The 20718-nt window shown below is 53.1% G+C and overlaps 2 protein-coding genes and 1 long non-coding RNA gene across 7 annotated transcripts in view; 2 read left to right on the top strand and 1 right to left on the bottom strand.

Annotated features, from left to right (window-relative positions):
* Positions 1-6231, top strand: part of PNKD (PNKD metallo-beta-lactamase domain containing) — a 57553-nt gene extending 51322 nt beyond the window's left edge. For all 3 annotated transcript variants that reach the window (XM_067740613.1, XM_067740614.1, XM_067740615.1), the window contains 7 exons: positions 86-198; positions 847-905; positions 1614-1706; positions 2080-2243; positions 2965-3051; positions 3969-4084; positions 4303-6231. In XM_067740613.1, coding sequence (XP_067596714.1) covers positions 86-198; positions 847-905; positions 1614-1706; positions 2080-2243; positions 2965-3051; positions 3969-4084; positions 4303-4476 — 806 coding nt within the window. In that variant the 3' untranslated portion in view covers positions 4477-6231. The remainder of the gene's footprint in view (positions 1-85; positions 199-846; positions 906-1613; positions 1707-2079; positions 2244-2964; positions 3052-3968; positions 4085-4302) is intronic.
* Positions 6232-7941: 1710 nt separating this feature from the next.
* Positions 7942-20718, bottom strand: part of LOC137226230 (uncharacterized) — a 22785-nt gene continuing 10008 nt past the window's right edge. The window contains exon 2 of the long non-coding RNA XR_010944256.1: positions 7942-8098. This is a non-coding gene — a long non-coding RNA (uncharacterized lncRNA). The remainder of the gene's footprint in view (positions 8099-20718) is intronic.
* CATIP (ciliogenesis associated TTC17 interacting protein) lies at positions 12732-18808 on the top strand. Of its 3 annotated transcripts, XM_067740603.1 has the most exons (10): positions 12732-12832; positions 13009-13101; positions 13514-13714; positions 14017-14072; positions 14242-14328; positions 14519-14686; positions 16593-16717; positions 17696-17772; positions 18108-18196; positions 18416-18808. In XM_067740603.1, the coding sequence occupies exons 1-10, from the start codon at positions 12808-12810 to the stop codon at positions 18653-18655; spliced, it is 1161 nt and encodes a 386-aa protein (XP_067596704.1). In that variant the 5' UTR covers positions 12732-12807; the 3' UTR covers positions 18656-18808. The 3 variants fall into 3 exon arrangements, with proteins under 3 accessions (XP_067596704.1, XP_067596706.1, XP_067596705.1); XM_067740605.1 differs by lacking the exon at positions 13514-13714; XM_067740604.1 differs by lacking the exon at positions 14519-14686.

Below are 20718 nucleotides of genomic sequence, written 5' to 3'. Positions count from 1 at the left end.
CTCCCAGCCTACTCCCCATCTCATACCCCCGACTGCTGGGCTGCCCGCCCCATCACCCCGCCCACAGCCCATCTTTGTTCCCCAGGAGTGAAGGTGCTTCCTATCCCCGTCCTCTCAGACAACTACAGCTACCTCATCATCGACACCCAGGCCCGGCTGGCTGTGGCTGTGGACCCTTCAGACCCTCAGGCCGTACAGGTGAGGGGAGGATGGGATCGGGGGTACCTGGGGTCACCTTGAGGACTGGCAGCTTCTTGCTAGAGAGAGGCTGACCCTGCCCTCTGCCAATGCGATGTGCCCCCCTCCATGTGCACTCACACACAGACCCTGACACACATGTGCACAAAGAGACCACCACAAACACACCATGGGGAGGGGCTCAGTGTCAGGGCATGGCGGGGGGAAAGGGGGAGGGCAGCAGTGGGGGAATCAGAGCCAGAGGGCAAGTGGTGCTGACCCAGGACTGCGGGTCTAGGGAGTTTTCTTCCGCCTCTCACTCTCTGTGGCCCCCTTTCTGACCCTCGCTCTTCTCTCCTCGCCTCTGTCTGTCATGTCTGGGCGTCTTTATCATTCCCTCTTGTTACTTATTTATCTGTGTGTGCGTGTGTCTGTGTGTCTACCCCCTCCACGAATCTCCCTCTTGCTTGTGCCCAGGCTGGGGCTCAGCTGCCCCCCTTTACCCGGCCCTCTCTTCCCCACCCGCTTCTCGTTCTCTGGCTTCATCGCCTCCTTCTCCCTCATGTCTCCCTGCTCCCCTCTCCTCTCCTCTCCTCTCCACCCAGCACCCATGCCCCTGTTTCCCTCTGCATCCTGTTCCTCAGTCTCACTGCCCCCTCTCTCCTCTAGGCTTCCATTGAAAAGGAGGGCGTTAACTTGGTTGCCATTCTCTGCACCCACAAGCACTGGTAAGGGGCTGAGGTGGGAGGTCTGGGTGCAGATCCTCTTCCCTGGCTGGCCCCTGCCCCGGCTGGGCTTGCCAGGACTAGGTCCCACGAGAACAGGCTGGGCTGAGAGCCAAGAAGTCAGTATGGGTGGACACCATCCTCATGAAGTCACTGGGGCACCAGCAGAGAGGGAGGGGGAGGGGCGGGTCTCCCACTCCTCTACTTACCAGGCTTCTGAAGCGCCAGAGGGGGGTGGGGCAGGCATTTACCTTCCATTCCGTGTGGGCGTGTGTGCCGGGCATGGGCAAACCTTGCGATCTCATCATCAAGGAGCCTATAGTCCAATAGGGGAGACAGCCCTGTATGGAAGTGTACAGCGATGACAAACAGTAACAACTGTGACAGTCGGCACAGGGTACGGGGGCGGGGGGCACCAGGGAGGGTGTGATCAGATCCACTTGGAGGAATTAGAGGCTGATGACCCTGGAGCTGAGAGGCCAGAAGATCAGTTGGCATTAGTTGGTGATGAGGGGAGGGGTGGCAAGTTGTTGGGACAACATTCTGGGCAGGGGGACAGCTTGAACTAAGGCCAGAAGAGGTGTGGACAGCTTGGTTCAGTCCAGAAGCCAGGAGTCCCATGGCTCAGAGACCTGGAGACGCTTGGGGAAGAAGGAGGCAGGAGGCCCAGTACAGCTGCCCCTTAAAGACCCTGCCTGCGCCATCCTACAGGGATCACAGTGGAGGGAACCGTGACCTCAGCCGGCGGCACCAGGACTGTCGGGTGTATGGGAGCCCTCAGGACGGCATCCCCTACCTCACCCAGTAAGTCCTTGACCCAGGGATGGGATGGCCCTTGTGGACCCTTCCCCTCACCCCCCATCCTTTAGTCACATGTTTCAGGGGTGTCAGCAGGTGGGTCTTTGCTGATGCCCTTCCTGGCCCTTAGAGAGTAGATCAGAGCCCATCTGAAGACTGCCACTGCCCATCCCCCAAGTGATCCAGCCATAGTCCCCAAAAGAGAAAGCAGGAGGGCTTGGGTCTGAAGTCCTGGGCACTGGGGGTGCCTTCTCTCTCTGGTGGGGAAGCCCCCCTCCTGTACATCACCCATTCCCTTGGGCCTGGGCAGGGCGGGGGAGGGAGGATCAGCATGGCACAAGCTCTAGAGCCTTCTCTCCACTATTGCCTCGCTTCTCAGTCCCCTGTGTGATCAAGATGTGGTTAGTGTGGGACGGCTTCAGATCCAGGCTCTGGCCACCCCTGGCCACACACAAGGCCATCTGGTCTACCTGCTGGATGGGGAGCCCTATAAGGGTCCCTCCTGCCTCTTCTCAGGGGACCTGCTCTTCCTCTCTGGCTGTGGTGAGTCCCCCAAAAGGGAAGAGGGAGGAGGGGGGACAAGAGGGAGGGAGAGAGGCCAGAGCAGGGGCCCAAGGACAGCCACAGCTCCATGCAATGCATGAAAACATTGGTTTCAGTACACATGTTGCCTCGGCAGTTACTCCCACCTTTGTTACCTCGATTTTTCTTTTATATCCTCATGACTTCCCGCGGGGGATGGACAGAATGAGACGATGCCTGTAACTGAGTAGAGACCTCGAAGGGCGTTTGTTTCCACTGGGTGGAGCCTGGTTCTCTGATACAGTGACTGGCAAGACTAGTTACAAAAACTTGAGAACCCCTGAGTGAGAGGGTGATCCTGTCGGTGGGAGCATCACAGGTCCCAAGGTGCATGGAGTCCCAAAGACAGCACAGGCAAAGAAAGAAGTGCTCTACGGAAAAGAGCAACCCTCTATCAAGAGGGCTCGGAGCCACAGAACTCAGCCTGAAGGTTCTGCAGCCCCCTCTGTCCACGTGTCAATATGTGCAATGGAGGCCTTCAAATGGGCTCGGTTGCGGTTGAATATTTGGGCCCAGCTCCCAGAGGGAGGGAAGGAGTAGATGCCAGGGAAGTGGGCACGGCAGGGGCACGGCTGAGGGCTGGTGGCCAGCCCCAGCTGTACAAGCTGGTCCCCACCCTTTTCACGTACCTTACCGTGCTGTGTGGTCCTTGGACCTTACACGTACCTTCTGACCCTACCAGGACGGACCTTTGAGGGCACCGCAGAGACCATGCTGAGCTCACTGGACACCGTGCTGGGGCTGGGGGACGACACTCTGCTGTGGCCTGGTGAGGTGCCCCTCCCTCTCCCCCTAGCCCCTCACACCCCCAGAGTCCCAGCCGACTCAGCTCCTGGCCCAGAGGGGATACAGCGCCACCTCTGGTGGCTCCTGGGAGTCAACTCTAGCAGTGGGGGCAGAGCTCCCTTCTGTTTGCAGACCTGGCTCTGTAAGGCCTCTGCTTCCCTGGCAACCAGCCCATAGCCTCTTGGGAGCCCTGTAGGTCCCAGAGCATCCCTGGGAGATGGCTGATTTTTCATAGCCAAAGCCTAGAACAGAAAATTGCCTTTGCTTAACGAGCAAAGAGGGGCCTTGAATCCATTCTGCATGGACCATTGCCTGCATCCATCATCCACACACTGCACGTCCATCATGCATATGCACGTCCATGGAATATCCATCCATCCACACGTATGTGCATGTGTACATTGCGTATCCATAGTTTCTAAAACACATTTACTCATATCTCAGTTAATCCTCAGAACATACATGCATCCATTCATTCATTCGACAAATACTTTATTGAGCACCTAACGTGTACCAGGCCCTGTTCCAGGCACCAGGAACACATAGTTTTAGAGTGGCGTTATTATTTTCCCCACTTGCCAAAGGAGAACATTGTGGCTCAGAGAAGCGCCGTGATTTGACTGATGTCGCATAGCTGGGCAGAGCCAGACGGGCTAGAATGCAGGTCTTCTGGCTCCAGGTCTGGTGGTTTTCCCCCCTGAACTGCTTCTGCCTCTTCACTCGTGGCTGACTTGTGCCCACATTTAGGGAAACAGCTCCATGTGGTCGGGGCTTCTCTGGAAGCATTGCCCCTCCTCCCCAGCCGTCAGGTACCCATAGGCCTGCGGGTGGGGAGGACTTTTTCTGACCGTACCACCCATCTCACTCTGCCCTGTGTCTTGGCCCCCATGCCATCCCTAGGCCACGAGTACGCGGAGGAGAACCTGGGCTTTGCAGGCGTGGTGGAGCCCGAGAACCTGGCCCGGGAGAGGAAGATGCAGTGGGTGCAGAGGCAGCGGATGGAACGCAGGAGCACGGTGCGGGGCTTGGGGTCCAGGAGGGGCCGAGGGCACTCCTGAGAGAGGGCTCATCCCTGCGGGCCCTGCAGGGCCCCCTCCAGAGCTGACATATTTGGCACAAGGGCCTTCCAGTGAGAACTTCTGGACCCTGGGATGGGGCGGTGCGGGCGTTCTTCCCTTGTTGGGTCTATTTTCCAGATTCTCCCCACCAAACCCGGGTGCCTCTCCCCCCACAGTGCCCGTCCACCCTGGGAGAGGAGCGCTCCTATAACCCATTTCTGAGGACGCACTGCCTGGTGCTGCAGGAGGCTCTGGGGCCAGACCCAGGCCCCACGGGGGACAGTGGCTACTCCCGGGCCCAGCTCCTGGAGAAGCTCCGCCAGCTGAAGGACCTACACAAGAGCAAGTGACCCCACCGCAGCCCAGCCCAGCCCCCCCCGCCCCCCCCACCATGGTGGGGAAGCCACCCACCACGGCCCACACCACACCTTCCCTCTCATTGCTTCCACCACCACCTCCGTCAGCCCGTCAAGCCGGCACCACGCCCTGACCCGGGTCGGGAGACAGGAGGGACAAGGCAACGAGAGCCTGAGAGCGAGAGGAAGGGGGCTGACGGGAGGCTTGGAGACTCCGTGGGGTGAGGCTGAGCCATGGAGGGCAGAGCGAATCGGGAACCTCCCCTCCTCCCTTCCTCTGTTCCCGTGATGGCAGTGAGGATGAAGAGGCCTCACTCTCACTGTAGCCTCTGAACTCAGGGCAGCAGGAGCCATGAACAGGTTGAGTCCATCTTCCCCCTCCTCCCATCCAGGGTAGGGAAAGAAACTCACTCCCTCAAAGTGGCCTGAGGCGTGGTGCCTTGGAAAAGTGGTCACTCAGAGGGGCACCTGGGATCTGGTTTACTGAGAGTCTGCCCCTCCTCCCCCAGCCTCCCTGCTCCACCTCCACCCGGCCCCCATGAAGGCATTTTTCAAACAGAGCCATTTCTGAGAAAGGAAAGGGCTGGAAGCCTGGCTGTGGACAATCTCTGCCTCGGTGACTCCCCTACTTCCTGGAAGGCGGAGGATCCTGGTTGCCAAGGAAACTTAACCTCAGGCAGAGGAGACACCAGGAGGCTGGGATTGCAGCCCCACAGTCTTGTAGGTCACACATGCTCCCTGCACAGCTGGCCTCTGCCCCTGCCCTGGGCCAACAGGGCCCCTCCTCCCCAGGGGACCAGAGAGCCATCGTCCACCAGGGCAACTCTGGTTTTCTCATTATGGCCCGTATTCTGAGGAACTCCTGCTTTATCCTCAACCCTTTCCTCTTTTAGTTAGTAAAGCCATTCATCTCGCCCTTTACAGTTGGCCAAAGACATTCCCAGGTCATTTCTCATTTGGCCCCTGGCCCCATCATGGTGGGAGCAGGGGATCTGCGCAGCAGAGAGCAGAAATCAGAAGTCCAGGAGCGGAGAGCTCTCAAATGAGTGGCAGCTTCCAGGACCCCAAGCCTGGGCCCTTCCCCTCTGTTCAGCCCTCCCTCAGTTCAGCTCCTCCTCTGGCCTTGGGTCCAGTCCCTTTGGGGCTGCAGTGAGGACTCCGATTGTCCTCAAGCAGGCGTAACTTGGGTCAGCCAGGAACCTTCTCTTCCTGGGTGGAAGCCTTCCTTCCCTCAGGCTCTGTTCTCCTCTGGGGTGCCTCTGAGATGTCTCGTGCTCTCAGTTTCTCCTCATCATCCTGCCTCTGCCTTCCTCTCCAGCCACAGCCTCTGGAGCCAACTTCAGCAATACCACCAGAATAGAGCTCCCCGCCCCTCAAAACATGCAGTTCATGCCTCTGTGCCTTCGCTCATGCTGTTTCATCAGAATGGAATGCTATTACCCTGCTCCTCCTGCCTTGTCTGCCTGGCAAACACCTATTCGTCTCTCACAATCCCCCTCAAAGGCCCCCTCCTCCAGGAAGACCACCCCTGTGTCCCTCCCCCTCCAGGCTACCTCTCCTCTTTGTAAATGCTTCTGTTGTGGCACTTATCATACTGTATTTTAGTTGTTTACATGTTTGTCTCCCCTTTTAGACTGTGAACCTTTCAGGGCATGGACTGTATCTTATGCATCTCTGTATTTCTGCGCCTAGCATGGTGCCTGGCACACAGTAGGCGCTCAATAAATGTTGAATGAATGAATGATTTAACCGAGGCTTGATACCTCAGTGGGCTTGTCTTTATTGCTTGTTCCGTTTTCCTGTCTGGGTTACTTGCTTACTTGGAGTGACTGCTCTTCCAGAGCTTTGGGCAGAAACGGCGCTCTAAATATACCCTTCCACGGCTCGTGAGCATTTATCCAGGGTTTACAATTTGCCTACCTCGGTGTTTTCCAAAGCTTGAGATGAACAGGAGTGCCGCTGGCCACAGGAGAGATAGCTTTACCTGGTCGCCGCACAGCAGTGAATGTGCTTCGACGGCAAGGCCTTGGTACTGGCCTCCCTTTAACGCCTTTCTAACTGACAGCCAGACTCCAGGTCGGCCGTCTAGGGCAACTATCTTGAGTCAAAGTTTAACAGCATCATTTTGTGTTTATTGTGTTTATCTTTGGGGTCAATATTTTTGACAAGCGACACCAGTTTTCAATTCATGAAAGGATTAAAGGTACAGGCGTACCTCATTTGTGCTTCACTTTATTGTGTTTTGCAGATATTACGTTTTTTACAAATTGAAGGTTTGTGGCAACCCTGCATTGTCAGATGATGATTATCTTTTTTTTAGCAATAAAATACTTTTAATTAAGGTATGTACATTGTCTTCTTTAGACATAATGCTGCTGCACACTTAATAGACTATAGTGTAGCAAAGCTCTTATATGCACTGGGAAAAAATTTTCTTGCGTGACTCCCTTCATTGCAGTATTTGCTTTACTACAATGGTCTGGAACTGAACCTGAACTATCTCCAAAGTGTGCTTGCATTTACTGAAATAGGAAAATACGAAGTAAAGGTGACACTTGGCTATGGCAGAATTCTTTTTTTATGTTTATTTGGCTGCGTTGGGTCTTAGTTGCCACAGGCAGGCTCTCTGGTTGTGGCACTCAGGCTCCAGAGTGCGTGGGCTCTCTTGTTGAGGTGCCCAAGCTCAACAGTTGTGGTGCGTGGGCTTAGTTGCCCTGTGGCATGTGGGATCTTAATTCCCTGACCAGGGATCGAACCCACGTACCCTGCATTGGAAGGCAGATTCTTAAACACTGGACCACCAGGGAGGTCCCTATGGCAGAACCCTTAAAGGTGGCCTTGGTGTGGCTGAAGACTGGGAAGCACCGGCTTAGCTCCACATTTCCTGGGCCCCCCCGGCCACAGCTCAGCCTCCCCTCTTGGCACCCCTCACCCCAAGCCAAGGACCTTGGCACTGGTCCTCACTATCCTGGCTCAGGGCTGCATCTGGGGTGGGGGTGAGGGAAGGAGCCGTGGGCCTCACCTTCCTGAAAAAGGGCAGTCTCTGTGCTCTGTAATTGTCTCGTGACTGGGCAAGCCCCAGGGCCAGGTCACTCTGGGTATGCCCAGCTTCAAGGGACAATTGCTAATGGTTCTCTAGGGCTTTTGGTGAAGCATTTTCCCAAGGCCTTGGCGGATCGTCTCACTGGAGCATCTGTCCTGAAAAATGGCACATGTCTCTCCTGGAGCCAGCACTGACCAGCAATAACCAGGACACCTATTCTTTGCTTGCAGAACAGCAGGAGTGACAACTGGCCTTAGAGACCTGGGTTCTAGTCCCAGCTCTGTTACTCAACATCCAAGGACCTTGGGCAAGTAACTTTCCGGACCTCAGTTTCTTCACCTTCCAGTGGAGATGACAACGTTGAATGAGACATAACCCTTTCAAGTGCAAGTGACAAACACGCAGCCGAAAGGGGCTTAAACCAAAAGGGAAATTTATCAGGTCATGAAATTGAGAAGTGTAGGATTATGTCATGGTGATTCAGGCATGACTGGATCCAGGGATCCAGAGGCATCTTCATCATTCAGCTCTGCTTTCTTCTATATTGATATCGTTCTCTGTCAGTCTTTCTCCCTGTAATGGAAAGATAGTCTCTAGAAGTTCCACGTTTATGGGCTATAGTTCATCAAACATAGCAGAACCTCTAATAGCCCCAGGGATTGAGTTTCATTGGTTCAGCTTGGATTATGTGCCCAATGCTGAGCCAATCATAGGAGTTAGGGGAATGGTCTTCTTTGACTGGCCAGGTTAGGTCACGTGACCACACCTGGAAAGGCAGTGTCAGACCCAAATGAAACACAGTGCACCGAGAGTGGGGAAAAGGTCCCCCAGAGGAATAGGGGGCCTGATACCAGAAATGATGCAAGGCAGCAAACTCATAAACTTTCACCAACAAGGCCACTTATTTGGAGGCTATTAGAAGAGTTAGACGAGAAAGGCATATGAAGTCACTTTGGAAAACGCTACATGTGATTTCTGGTGCCCTAATTCATTATAGAGAAGAAATGGAGGTAGACACATGGCCTCAAAGGTGTTTGAATAATACGTAGTTTAAAAAATAACCTGGGGGTTGGGCTTCCCTGGTGGCGCAGTGGTTGAGAGTCCGCCTGCCGATGCAGGGGACACGGGTTCGTGCCCCGGTCCGGGAAGATCTCACATGCCGCAGAGCAACTAAGCCTGTACGTCACAACTACTGAGCCGGCGTGCTGCAACTACTGAAGCCCGTGTGCCTAGATGTAGCCCGTGCTCCGCAACAAGAGAAGGCACCGCAATGAGAAGCCCGTGCACCACAACAAAGAGTAGCCCCTGCTCGCCTCAACTAGAGAAATCCCATGTACAGCAAGGAAGACCCAAGGCAGCCAAAAATAAACTAATTAATTAATTTAGAAAAATAATAATAACCTGGGGCTTCCCTGGTGACGCAGTGGTTAAGAATCTGCCTGCCAATGCAGGGGACACGGGTTCGAGCCCTGGTCCGGGAACATCCCACATGCCACGGAGCAACTAAGCCTGTGCGCCACAACTACTGAGCCTGCGCTCTAGAGTCTGCGTGCCACAACTACTGAAGCCTGTGCGCCTAGAGCCCATGCTCCACAACAGGAGAGGCCACCGCGGTGAGAAGCCTGTGCACGGCAACAAAGAGTAGCCCCCGCTCACGTCAACTAGAGAAAGCCCACGTGCAGCAATGAAGACCCCACGCAGCCAAAAATAAATAAATAAAATAAATAAATTTATTTTTTAAAAAAATCCTGTAAGCAGTTCGTTTTTCCCTGAATCACAGGCTGTCTCTCTCTTTTTTCTAAATCACAGAAAAGGAAAAAGGGAGGGGCAGCCTTAGAAGTTCCCAGGAAGGACAGAGAACAGGATAAGTTGTAGAAGAGCCCTATGTGTCCACATATGTGTGTTGGTGAGGGGTTGTCCTAGTCCTCCCAGGCCCTGGCCACAAATGGAGCCTTTGAAAGCAGGTGGGAAGCTAACCCTAATGGTCAGTAAACCCTAAGCTTGGGCCGAAGGCAGGACAAGGTGGAAGAAAGAGAGAGGACTTGCACTGGTCTGGATTTGAATACAAACTCTGACACTCCGTGGGTAACTCCAGACATGGGACTCATGTCACCGAGCCTCCTTCTGGAGTGGCTGGGAGACCCAAATGAGATGCACAACGGTGTTCAGTGAACAGCAGCCTCTTTTTCCTCTCACTGTTATTAATAAACTTAGTGCTAGTCTATCAGGGACAGTAGGGCAAAGTGATTAAGAACATGGACTCAAGCCAGCCCATCTGGGTTGGAGTCCACACCTTCCACTTATTAACTGGGTGACCTCGGACAAGTTACTGAACTTTTCTGTGCCTCCACTTCTCACCTGTCCAATGAGGATGATGCTAACACCACCTTAGAAGCTGACTGTGAGGATTAAGTGACTTACTACCTGCAGACCTTAGCATAGAGGGTACCCTCTCTACGGTAATGGTTGTTGTTCAATAGATGCCAACCCCAGCTGCTGGAGGGAACATGCTGTCCATGTCACAGGCTCAGAAAGGCGTACCTGCCCAACACAGCCACACGGCTAGTACGTCAACCGCTCCAGAGCATCCTTCCCCTGGCGTATCAGGCCCTAAGGGGGGATGGTAACAAGGGTCCTTAACAGATCTCTTCCAGATGGTTAAAAAAATAGACAACCAACTGGATGTTGATCCTTCTGTGATCCACTTTTCCAAAATGCTTTCTCCTCTAAGCAGCTAGAAGGAAACAGCCAGCATCAGGCAGGAAGGAATCTGGGGGGAGTGAAAGAGTTGAGAACATGGGCTCCCAGGAGGTGGGAGCCTGTGTGGATAAGCAGGTGGGGGTCCTATGCAGCTAGAGGAGCCTGACCAAGGGGAGGTGAGGGGGACCAGGGGTGACAGGAAAACTCTAAAGGGTAGAGGGCTCAGGGAGCAAATTTTCCCTCAGGCCAGGAGTCCGGAATAGCTGGGATGGGGGGGGCACAGTAAGGAGGGGGACTATGTGGGCACCCTTATAGAGCATCTAAAAAAGAGCAGTTTGCTTCTTGGTTTTTTTTGGCCATAAGCCATGTGGAACCTTAGTTCCCAGACCTGTGATCTAAACCGCGCCCCCTGCAGTAGAAGCGCGGAGTCTTTTTTTAAACTTTGTCTAAATCAAAAAGATTTTGTTAAACTTTATGTAATTCACATATGAAAGCAAAATGGTTTCTCTTAGATTTTATTTAAAGCATCTATTTTTTATTAACTTTATTGAGATATAATTTACCTACCACAAAATTCACCCTTTTAAAGTATACAATTCAATGGGTTTTAGTATATGCACAGTCTAAGTTTAGAACATTTTCAGCATGCCCAAAAGAAACCCTGTCCCCAGTGGATGCCACTCCCTGCCTCCATGCCTCCACCCTTCCCCCACATCAAGCAACCACTGATCTACTTTCTGTCTCTATAGATTTGCCTGTGCTGGACATTTACACATATAAATGGAATCATACAATATGTGGTCTTTTGTGACTGGCTCCTTTCACTCAACATATTTTCAAGGTTCAACCATATTCTAGCATATGTCAGTACTTCACTCCTTTTTATGCTTGAATAATAATATTCCATTATATATATATACACCACGTTTTGTTTATCCATTCATCAGTTGATGGACAGATGGGTGTTCCACTTTTTGACTATTCTGAATAATGATGCTATGAACATCTGTGTATAAGTTTTTTATGTGGACAGATGCTTTCAATTCTCTTGGGTATATACCCCAGAGCGGAATTGCTAAGTCATATAGTAACTCCACATTTAGCATTTTGAGGAACTAACAGACTACTTCCCAAAGCAGTTGTGAGTTTTCTTCTCTTTTTTTTTGCGGTACGCGGACCTCTCACTGCTGTGGCCTCTTCCGCTGCGGAGCACAGGCTCCGGACGTGCAGGCTCAGCGGCCATGGCTCATGGGCCCAGCCGCTCCGCGGCACGTGGGATCTTCCCGGACCAGGGCACGAACCCGTGTCCCCTGCATTGGCAGGCAGACTCTCAACCACTGCGCCACCAGAGAAGCCCTAGTTGTGAGTTTTCTTAATGCCACTGGCGGTGGTTCACGTGCAGAATTCATTTTGGCTTTTAAAAATTAGAAGTCAGGGCTTCCTTGGTGGCGCAGTGGTTAAGAATCTGCCTGCCAATGCAGGGGTACATGGTTTAGAGACCTGGTCCAGGAAGATCCCACATGCCGCGGAGCAACGAAGCCCGTGTGCCACAACTACTGAGCTTGTACTCTAGAGCCCGCAAGCCACAACTACTGAGCCCAAGTGCCACAACCACTGAAGCCCGCGTGCCTAGAGCCTGTGCTCCACAAGAGAAGACACCGCAATGAGAAGCCTGCACACCACACGAAGAGTAACCCCTGCTCGCCAAAACTAGAGAAAGCCTGAACACAGCAACGAAGACCCGACACAGCCAAAAATAAAAATAAATAAAATAAATAAATTTAAAAAAAATTAGAACTCAATTTCTTAAAATGCAAATTTTAAAACATAAGCATTTTAAAAACTTTTAAGTTCAACTTAGTCATATCATTCTAATCATAAATCTATCTAATGTTATTACTAACTTTTAAGGGGGCTTTAATTAATAATTGGTTCTCTTTACAAAATTAAAACTGCCATAAATATGTTTATGCCATATTTATTCATTCTATATATTCTACTTCCTTTTTAAAAGCAATTGATTGGGTTTTTTTGGCCTCGCCATGCAGCATGCGGAATCTTAGTTCCTCGACCAGGGATCAAGCCCTTGCCTCCTGCGGTGGAAGCGCAGAGTCTTAACCACTGGACTGCCCAGTGGCAATTGCAATTGTCAAAAGCGATTGACTGGGAAAAATAAGTAAAAATAATTCTCTAAAAGAATTTTTTAATAAATTGACAAACCAGCTTCCCAAGTACTTTTAATGCAATCTAAGAAACGTAAACATATAAATATAGTAAAATTTAAGGTTTTTAAAAAAATATTTTGGTCCTACTTACAATCCCAGTAAGAATTGAACTTCAAAGTACACTTGTAAGGTCATTCTAATGATCCATGTCATCCTCCCTGCCTCCTAAGAATGTCAAACGCTCCCTCTGCTGGACAATACCTCAGGCTTGGGCTGAGTCGCAGAAGCCACAGTTCCTACCAATTCTTCCAAGGTCTGGGTGTTTAGTGAAATGGGTTGATGGCCCTTTAAGAGGCGGTAGCTAGCTCCCAGTTGCCATGGAGACAGCTGGTTACAAACTGGGTAGCAGGAGGCAGCATGTCTTCCAAAGTTCAATCCAAAGGTGAGAAGAGAGCTGAGGAATTTGGAGTGGGGACCTGGAAAGGGGTGGGGCATCTTCTCCCTCATCATCCACCCTGGGGTGGCCTTGGAGGATCCTGCTCTTGGGACCCCTGCCCCACCCCTGTCCTTCTTCCCAGGGTCCGCCATCTGCCGTCTCAACCTCTCCTCCCTCCCTAGGCTTCAAAGCCAAGGATCACCAGCCCTCAGCCCAAGAGAGTCTGCCACCCCCAGAGGCCAATGCTGAAGCCGTCAACTTCCTCAACTCCCTCCGTGAGCCTGGGCAGTGGCGGGGCGGGGTGGGGGGGGAGGGGCAAAAGTACGGACGGGAGGGAGGAGAGAAAGCCCAGACCTGGCCACCCCCTCTCTCAGCCTTGATTCTCCTGGGACTCACAAAGGGTGTGAGGCCCGTTAGTTGATATTCTTCAAGGGAAGACCCCAGGGACACAGTGTGGGTAGGGACTGGTGGGGATTGGGGTGGGGGAGCCTTCACCTGCTGACTGCTGTAGAGGCCAATGGAGGGGACGCAGGGGCCACCTGGGGGACGTGGGATGAGGAGGGAGTGGGTGGAGACTGTGGGCGCACTGGTGGCCGGGGGGGGGGGGGGGGGGGGCGGTCCGAAAGTTGAGACCTAGGAGCTGGAGCTGGGGCTTTAACTGTCCCCACGGGACCCTCACGCACCCAGGGCAAGAGGAGCTGCTGACGCTATTCTTCTCGGAGACTCTGGTCATGGTCTCCGACACAGGGGAGCCTCAGGGAGAGCTGACCATTGAGGTGCAGAGAGGGAAATACAAAGACCAGTTTGGTGTCACGGAGTACTTCCCATTTGTGCATGCCTTTAGCCGCAGCTCCATGGACAAAATACCCTGCGGAAACTCCATTCTGGGTAGAGTTCCTGCTGCCTGACACCCTCTACCCCCACCCTTCCTCCACTGCCCTCCCCCTCCCACCCCCCAACTCCCAGGACCTTCACTCAGGACCAACGCTTTGACTTCACCTTGGTACTAGAACGAGGCAAAGAGAGTGCATGGGACACGGGGGTGGGGGGGTGACAGGGAAGTTAATCACAGCCTTAGTTTTTCCCTCGGACCACCCTACATCTGAGTCCTCCAGCCCGGGCCACCGCCTCCCTTCCTGCAAACTCCAGCCTTGTCTCCGGTGACAGCAGTGTTCACCTCCTCCCCACAGGCTATCTCTCGTGGAAACTGGAGGTTGTGGAACAACATAATAAGGAGTTCATCAAGGTACCTCCTGGGGCCCCAGCCTTGACCACATATGGAAAGTTTTCTATCCAAATTTCCCCTCAGTTTTCTCATTTATGAAGGAGAAACGACAAGGCGACCTCTGGGGGATCTCGCTCGTATATACGATCCCGTGAGTCCCTGGTTCTCCCCTCCATGCTCTGGCCCTTAGTTCCACGCCCTCCCCATGGAACGGAAGATGAGTTTGCTGAAGCAGGATGATCAGCTGGCCATGACCAGAATCATCAAGGAGGGTGAGGTAAGGATGAGAGCCAGGTGGGAGCCATACTCTACATCCTCTTTGGAACCAGGAACAGGGGACAGATGGTGTCAGGCCAGGAGCCTGGACTAGGGACCATATGGACTGGACCATATGCTCAACACCTGTCTTGCACAACCTCCCTCCATTTCCTGGCTCAAGGTCCCTGACCCAGATTTGTCCTGAACAGGAAGTGAAGACCGAAGTGACTTTCTTCCCCTGGCACTCCATTGCGGGCTTCGTCTCCCAGGCTGCCAACCTGGTGTTGCTGAGGGTGATGGCCTGGAGGCAGACAGTGCCCAGCAACGCCCGTTTCCTGGCCTTGGACACCGAGGGCAAACTCTGCTATTCCACTTACGTGAGGGGTTTCCCTGGGTGGGGAATTGGTCTGGGGTGAACTAGAAGGGGCAAGGAGAATGCTGAGTTGGGAGAAAAGACACCTCTGTGGAGTGGAAGAGGGGGTGGAGTGGGGATAAACCTAGGGCGTGGGGGTGAGACTTCCAAGAGCAGGAGAAAGCAAGACCGCATTTGTTAGAGGGAGGACCAAGTGTGAGGCAAGTGGCGTGAGTGAGAAGGACCAAAAGCTGGGAGCAGTGGAAGAAAGCAACGCTTTTTGCACAAAAGTCAGTCCAGGAAAAATAAACATCGTAGGGGCCACTTTTTTTTTTTTTTTTTTTTTTTTTTGCGGTACACGGGCCTCTCACTGCTGTGGCCTCTCCCGTTGTGGAGCACAGGCTCCGGACGCGCAGGCTCAGTGGCCATGGCTCACGGGCCTAGCCGCCCCACGGCATGTGGGATCTTCCCGGACCGGGGCACGAACCCACGTCCCCTGCATCGGCAGGCAGACTCTCAACCACTGAGCCGCCAGGGAAGCCCCACAGGGGCCACTTTTAAAGACATTTTTTTTTTTTTTCTTTCTTTTTTTTTTTTTTTTTTTTTGCGGTACGCGGGCCGCTCACTGTTGTGGCCTCTCTCCCCTTGCGGAGCACAGGCTCCAGACGCGCAGGCTCAGTAGCCATGGCTCACGGGCCCAGCTGCTCTGCGGCATGTGGGATCTTCCCGGACCGGGGCACGAACCCGTGTCCCCTGCATTGGCAGGCGGACTCTCAACCAATGCGCCACCAGGGAAGCCCAAGACATATTTTTTTTAAGATCAGGAAATGCAACATCTCCAACTGCACTTAAAAATTATTTTATTATGTCTCAACCCTTAAGGGTGTTTCTTATTTTTCTCTTATTTTGGCTAAACTTTCATCATCAACCTACCTAGGACTTCCTGTAATATGTGATTTTGAAGCATGCCTCTGAACACACACTTTGGGGGCTGATTTGACCAACTTCGTAAATGACACTCTTGTCTTTTCTATCACAAACATGACAAACAGCAACATGTTTGATACAAAGAGGCACATACCATTTCCCCCCAATTTTCTTTGAAATGTTTTTCTTATGTTAGCAGTTTTCTCCCTGTTGCTGTAGCTGTAACAGGGATTTATTTTTTTTCTAATTATTTATTTATTTTGGCTGCACTGGGTCTTCGTTGCTGCACTCGGGCTTGCTCTAGTTGCGGCAAGCTGGGGCTACTCTGCTGTGGTGCGCGGGCTTCTCTTGTTGCGGAGCACAGGCTCTAGGTGTGTGAGCTTCAGTAGTTGTGGCACGCGGGCTCAGTAGTTGTGGCTCGCAGGCTCTAGAGCAGAGGCTCAGTAGTCGTGGCAGACGGGCTTAGTTGCTCCGCGGCATGTGGGATCATCCGGGACCAGGGCTCGAACCCCTGTCCCCTGCATTGGCAGGCAGATTCTTAACCACTGCACCACCAGGGAAGTCCCCAGGAATTTAAATTTCAATTACAATGGGCAGCTTGCACGGGCCTGAGGCAGCCATAAATCTCAGTCTAGTCCCTCCTCAGCGTCCCACTACCTCCTCCCCACAAATAGCCCAGCCTCCGCCCTAGCCCACACTCACACCTACTTGGTCATCCCTATTACAGAATCTGCCAACTAGAAGCACTTGGTCATGAAGCTGGCATGGGGACGGGTTGGGGCAGGAGCAGGGTGGAGCTGACTCTCTAAGAGAAAACCCCAACTTAACCTGGGGGTGCATCTCAAATCTTGGGGCGCCTAAGGGTCTGGACAGCCAAGGGCTGCTTATCACTGGTGAACAAGCAGTGAAGCTATAACCTGGAGAGAAGGGCCAGGGTGAGATGTGTGGGGAGGCCCCGGTGGGAATCCACCTCACCTCCCTCCCTTCATTTTGGTTGCTGCCAGCAAGGCCTGGGCTCCCAGACGATCCAGGTGGGCCATCAGCAGGTGGAAGCGTTCATTGTGGAGCAGACTGTACACTCGGAAGAGGGCATCCCCGTGTCCTGCCAGTTTTACCTGCTCTCTGATGGGTGAGCTACTGACGGTGGGGCAAAAGGGGCAGTACTGAGGACAAGCATGGGAGCTCAACCTCCTGGGCTGGGTCGGGGCAAAGGGAGAGTCCTGTTTCTGGGGACACCACCAGGAAGACTTGCTGTGGAGGTCTGAGTGCCCCTGCTTTCTCCACTCATTCACCCTTTTGCATATATGCATTCATTCTCCCGGTCTTCACAATGCCTCCCAAACCTCACCGAAGAGCCCTGAATGGCTGAGGAAGTCAAGGTCAACTCCACAGGGCCTAAGGCGTCGCTAAAGCAGCTGCCACGGGTGTGGGTGTAAAATTGAAAAACACCCAAGTCTGAACAGCTCAGCACTTGATAAAATCAGCAGGCTGGGAGAAGCACCCCAGCACACTGCCAAGCTGTCGCCAGAAAAGTGCGGGCACCAAATCCTGAGAAAATTCGGGAGGGGGAGAAGCATTTGTTTCTTGAAATTTCCAAAGAGGTATTGACAGAATCACTATAGTAGAAAAAAAAAAAAGTAATCAGAACGTTGTGGGCTTTCCTTATTTCATAATTTAACTTGTTTCTATTTTGAGTATCACATAGCAGGAGGCTCGTGATTCTTTTTATTTTTTTAAATTTTTTTGGCTACGCCCCATGGCTTGTAGGATTTTAGTTCCCTGACCAGGATTGAAGCCGGGTTCTTGGCAGTGAAAGCTCGGAGTCCTAACCACTGGACTGCCAGGGAATTCCCTTGTGATTCCTTTAGCGCTCACACCTCTAAATTTAGTCTTGCACACGTGCACACATCTCCAGGGTAGGAAGAGTCCCCAGTTTGAAAAGCAGGGGACATTATCTGGGGATCTAGAAATGAACAGGACCCTGGAACTCAAAGACAAGTGGAGGAGGGGAGGAGGGGGACAGCAGTAAAGGGAGGCCCCCAGAACACCCTTCAAAGGAGTGGGCTGGTCTAGGAAGACTCACACCTTCTTCTTTGTTGCACTCCAGGCACCTGGCCAAGAGGATCCAGGTGGGCTCCCCGGGGTGCTGCATGATCACCAAGGTGCCCACCTTGAGGGAGGCGGGTGAGTGAAGCCCCTGGCTGGTGGGAGAGTGAAGGCGAGGTGAGGAAACCTGGAGCCTTCCAGGGTGCATGGGTGGATTGAGTGTGCCATGGCCCCGGATCGGAGCCCGGGATGAGATGGAGAAGTTTTGCTCTCCAGCCCCGGTCTCCAAGGCAATTCAGGGACGATCATTTTGCTGGGAACCCCCTCCAGCAACTTCGCCCATATGGCCAGAACCCTGGGGTTTTACCTGAGCCTGCCCAGAACTGGTGTTCTTGGGCATCCCTCTGTATCTGAGGAAGGTTCTGGGGTCGGAATAGGCACGCAGCCTTCCTCCCATCCGCACCCACCCCCAGATGATATTGAGCCTCACCCAGTGTTTGAGAAGAAACCCCTGGTGTGGGAGGAGGACTTGGAGCTCTACTCGAAGTTCGTGGACCGGAAGGTGAGGAGGGGCTGCAGCCAGCCTGAGGTCCCCATCCCCCCATCCCCCTGCCCAGGGCGTACACTCCACCCTTACTGATCACTTTTTCTGCCCGGTTGAAATGCATCATCCCTAGGGCCTAGGGGACTCCAGCGTCCCTAAGCCCTCCACGGGGCGAAGGGGAGGGGAGCTCCTGGGGCGCGGGAGTCCCGGGTCCTGCTCAGGCTCGGACCCCTCCAGGAGGAGCTCCGTCTCAGCCACAACAGCTATCTGCGGCAGCACCCCGAGGCCCAGGCGCTCATCTCCGACTTCCTGCTCTTCCTGCTGCTACACCAGCCGGCCGATGTGGTCACCTTCGCCGCCGAGTACTTCGGCCCCTTTGCGATGCGACGCCCGCCCACTCCGTCCTTGCGCTCCTCCAACCGGCCCTGCCCCTTCCACGAGCTGGAGCCGGAGGGCCTCGAGGGCGAGGAGGGCTAGGCGGGCAGCAAGGCGTTCCCCCGGGGCCCAGCTGGCCGGGGCGAGGCAGGAAGACAAGGCATCCGGACTGGGCTGGGGCGGCACGCGGGCGGGAGGCACCCGGGAGGCGCGCTTTCCTGCCTGCGGTTTTAATGGGAATAAACGGGGCCCTCCCGAGGCTTGGCTGTGAGCCGGATCCTTCTCTGACCAGCGTCTCGTGTCTCGGGCTTAGCATAGGAACCGTGAACAGGGTTTATCGAGCGATTTTCAGCCTTTCTTCCTAGCTGTTATTATGATCAATATCACTATTTTACAGATAAAAAAATAGAGGTACGAAAAGATTGAGTAACAGAGTAAACACGTGGGAAGTAGGATTCAAACCTGGACGTTGGATTCCAAGAACCCCCACTTTTAGTCACGAGGTTAGCCGCGATGGATGGGCGGGGCTTTTGGCGCACAGAATCATTATAGATTCCACCTAGCATAATTGCCCGCTCCCGCCAAAGAAAGAAAAACAGTCGATGTGTTCACCACTGACCTTGCTCATCACCCCCGAAGCTTTCCAAACCCTCTCTCCCTACCCCAACTCCAGCTCTCACACTCCACCTCCTTCCTCCCGGTTCCCACTATACGCAGGAACCCCCAAACTGCGTGAAGGGTGCCCAGTTAGCAATAGGATGGAAGGCAATCATCACCTCGTTTAGGTTCCTTGCTTAATGACAGTTCTGGCCAGTGGCTTGTTCCTGCCCAATACTGGCCGCAGCTCAGTAACAAAGAGGAGGCACCCTCCCCTGAGGCAAGTGGTAATGGGCCGGCAGGCTCCATCCTTCCATCTATTCATTCCTCCCACCAGCTAAGAGGTGAGGGCCTCCAGAGAAGCTTTGCACTCTAGCGGACAATAGGGGCCAGTATCTACAAGACTGTAATGATGGAAATGTGCTCTATCTGCAATGTCCAATATGGTAGCCACTAGTCACATGTGGCCACTGAGCTCTAGAAATGTGATTAATGTGACTGAGGAACTGAAGCTCTACTTTAATTTTTTTGTCTGCATGGCATGGCATGTGGGATCTTAGTTCCCTGACCAGGGATTGAACCCGCACCCCCTGCAGTGGAAGGCAGGGTCTTAACCACTGGACCACTGGGGAAGTCCCTACTTTAATTTTAATTAATTTCAATTTAAATAGCCACATGTGGCTAGTGGCTACCAGACTGGACAGCAACAGCTCTAGAGGATAAGGTCTTTTCATTCAATCAGGCAATCAGCTCAACAAATATTGGGCTCCTTCCATGTGCCAGGATGGTTCTGAGCCCTGGGAGATCAGCAGGGACGAGACCAAGTTCCTAGCCTCATGGCACTTGTAGATAGCATGGAGAGACAGATGATAAACACAAAAGATAATTTCTTATGTGAAATTTCAGACATTTATGAAAACAAGGCCAAGTCATGGATAGAAAGGGACTCAAGGTTGGAGAGTTGAGGGTGGAGACTTCAGGGAGGGCCTCTCTGACATCTCAGTTGAGTTGGGTTGTGAATGATAAGGAGTCAGATCTGTGAAGAGCTGTGGGAAAAGCCTTTAAGGCAGAAGGAACAGCTAGTGCAAAGGCTCTGAGCATGGCACGTTGGGGACAGAAGGCCAGTGAGGCTGATGCACAGTGGCACGGGGCGGGGTGGGGGAGTGATGAAGGAGAAGCTGGCGATGAAAGTGCTCAGTCACCTTGAGGTAGGGAGGGCGGGGTCTTGAAGGGCCTCCTAGGCCCTGGCAAGTTCTCCTCATCCATGGAGAACTGAAACCAAGTTTGACTCAGCCCAATGCACCCAGAATGTTCCTGTAGAGATCCTGAGAGTTCCCTCCAGTTCCTGATACTCTGCCGCAGTGGGGAAGAGGGGACGGCAGTTAACATCCAACCCACGGATATCCTTCCTCTGCTGAGCGCTCTTTTTTTTTTTTTTAATTTATTTATTTATTTATTTATTTTTGGCTGCCTTGGGTCTTCGTTGCTGCGCGCGGGCTTTCTCTAGTTGCAGCGAGTGGGGGCTACTCTTCCTTGTGGTGCGCAGGCTTCTCATTGCGGTGGCTTCT

Source organism: Pseudorca crassidens, chromosome 6, assembly GCF_039906515.1.
Source record: "Pseudorca crassidens isolate mPseCra1 chromosome 6, mPseCra1.hap1, whole genome shotgun sequence".
Lineage (NCBI taxonomy): Eukaryota > Metazoa > Chordata > Mammalia > Artiodactyla > Delphinidae > Pseudorca > Pseudorca crassidens.
Note: the sequence above shows the minus strand (reverse complement) of the source record. Positions and strands in the feature narration are given on the sequence as shown.

Bases quoted from the DNA above. Each gene is read 5' to 3' on its own strand.
- CATIP (XM_067740603.1), top strand. From the start codon at position 12,808: ATGTCTTCCAAAGTTCAATCCAAAG. The intron at 12,833-13,008 runs GTGAGAAGAGAG...CTCCCTCCCTAG, and splicing joins TTCCAAAGTTCAATCCAAAG to GCTTCAAAGCCAAGGATCAC. The intron at 13,715-14,016 runs GTAGAGTTCCTG...TCCTCCCCACAG, and splicing joins CTGCGGAAACTCCATTCTGG to GCTATCTCTCGTGGAAACTG.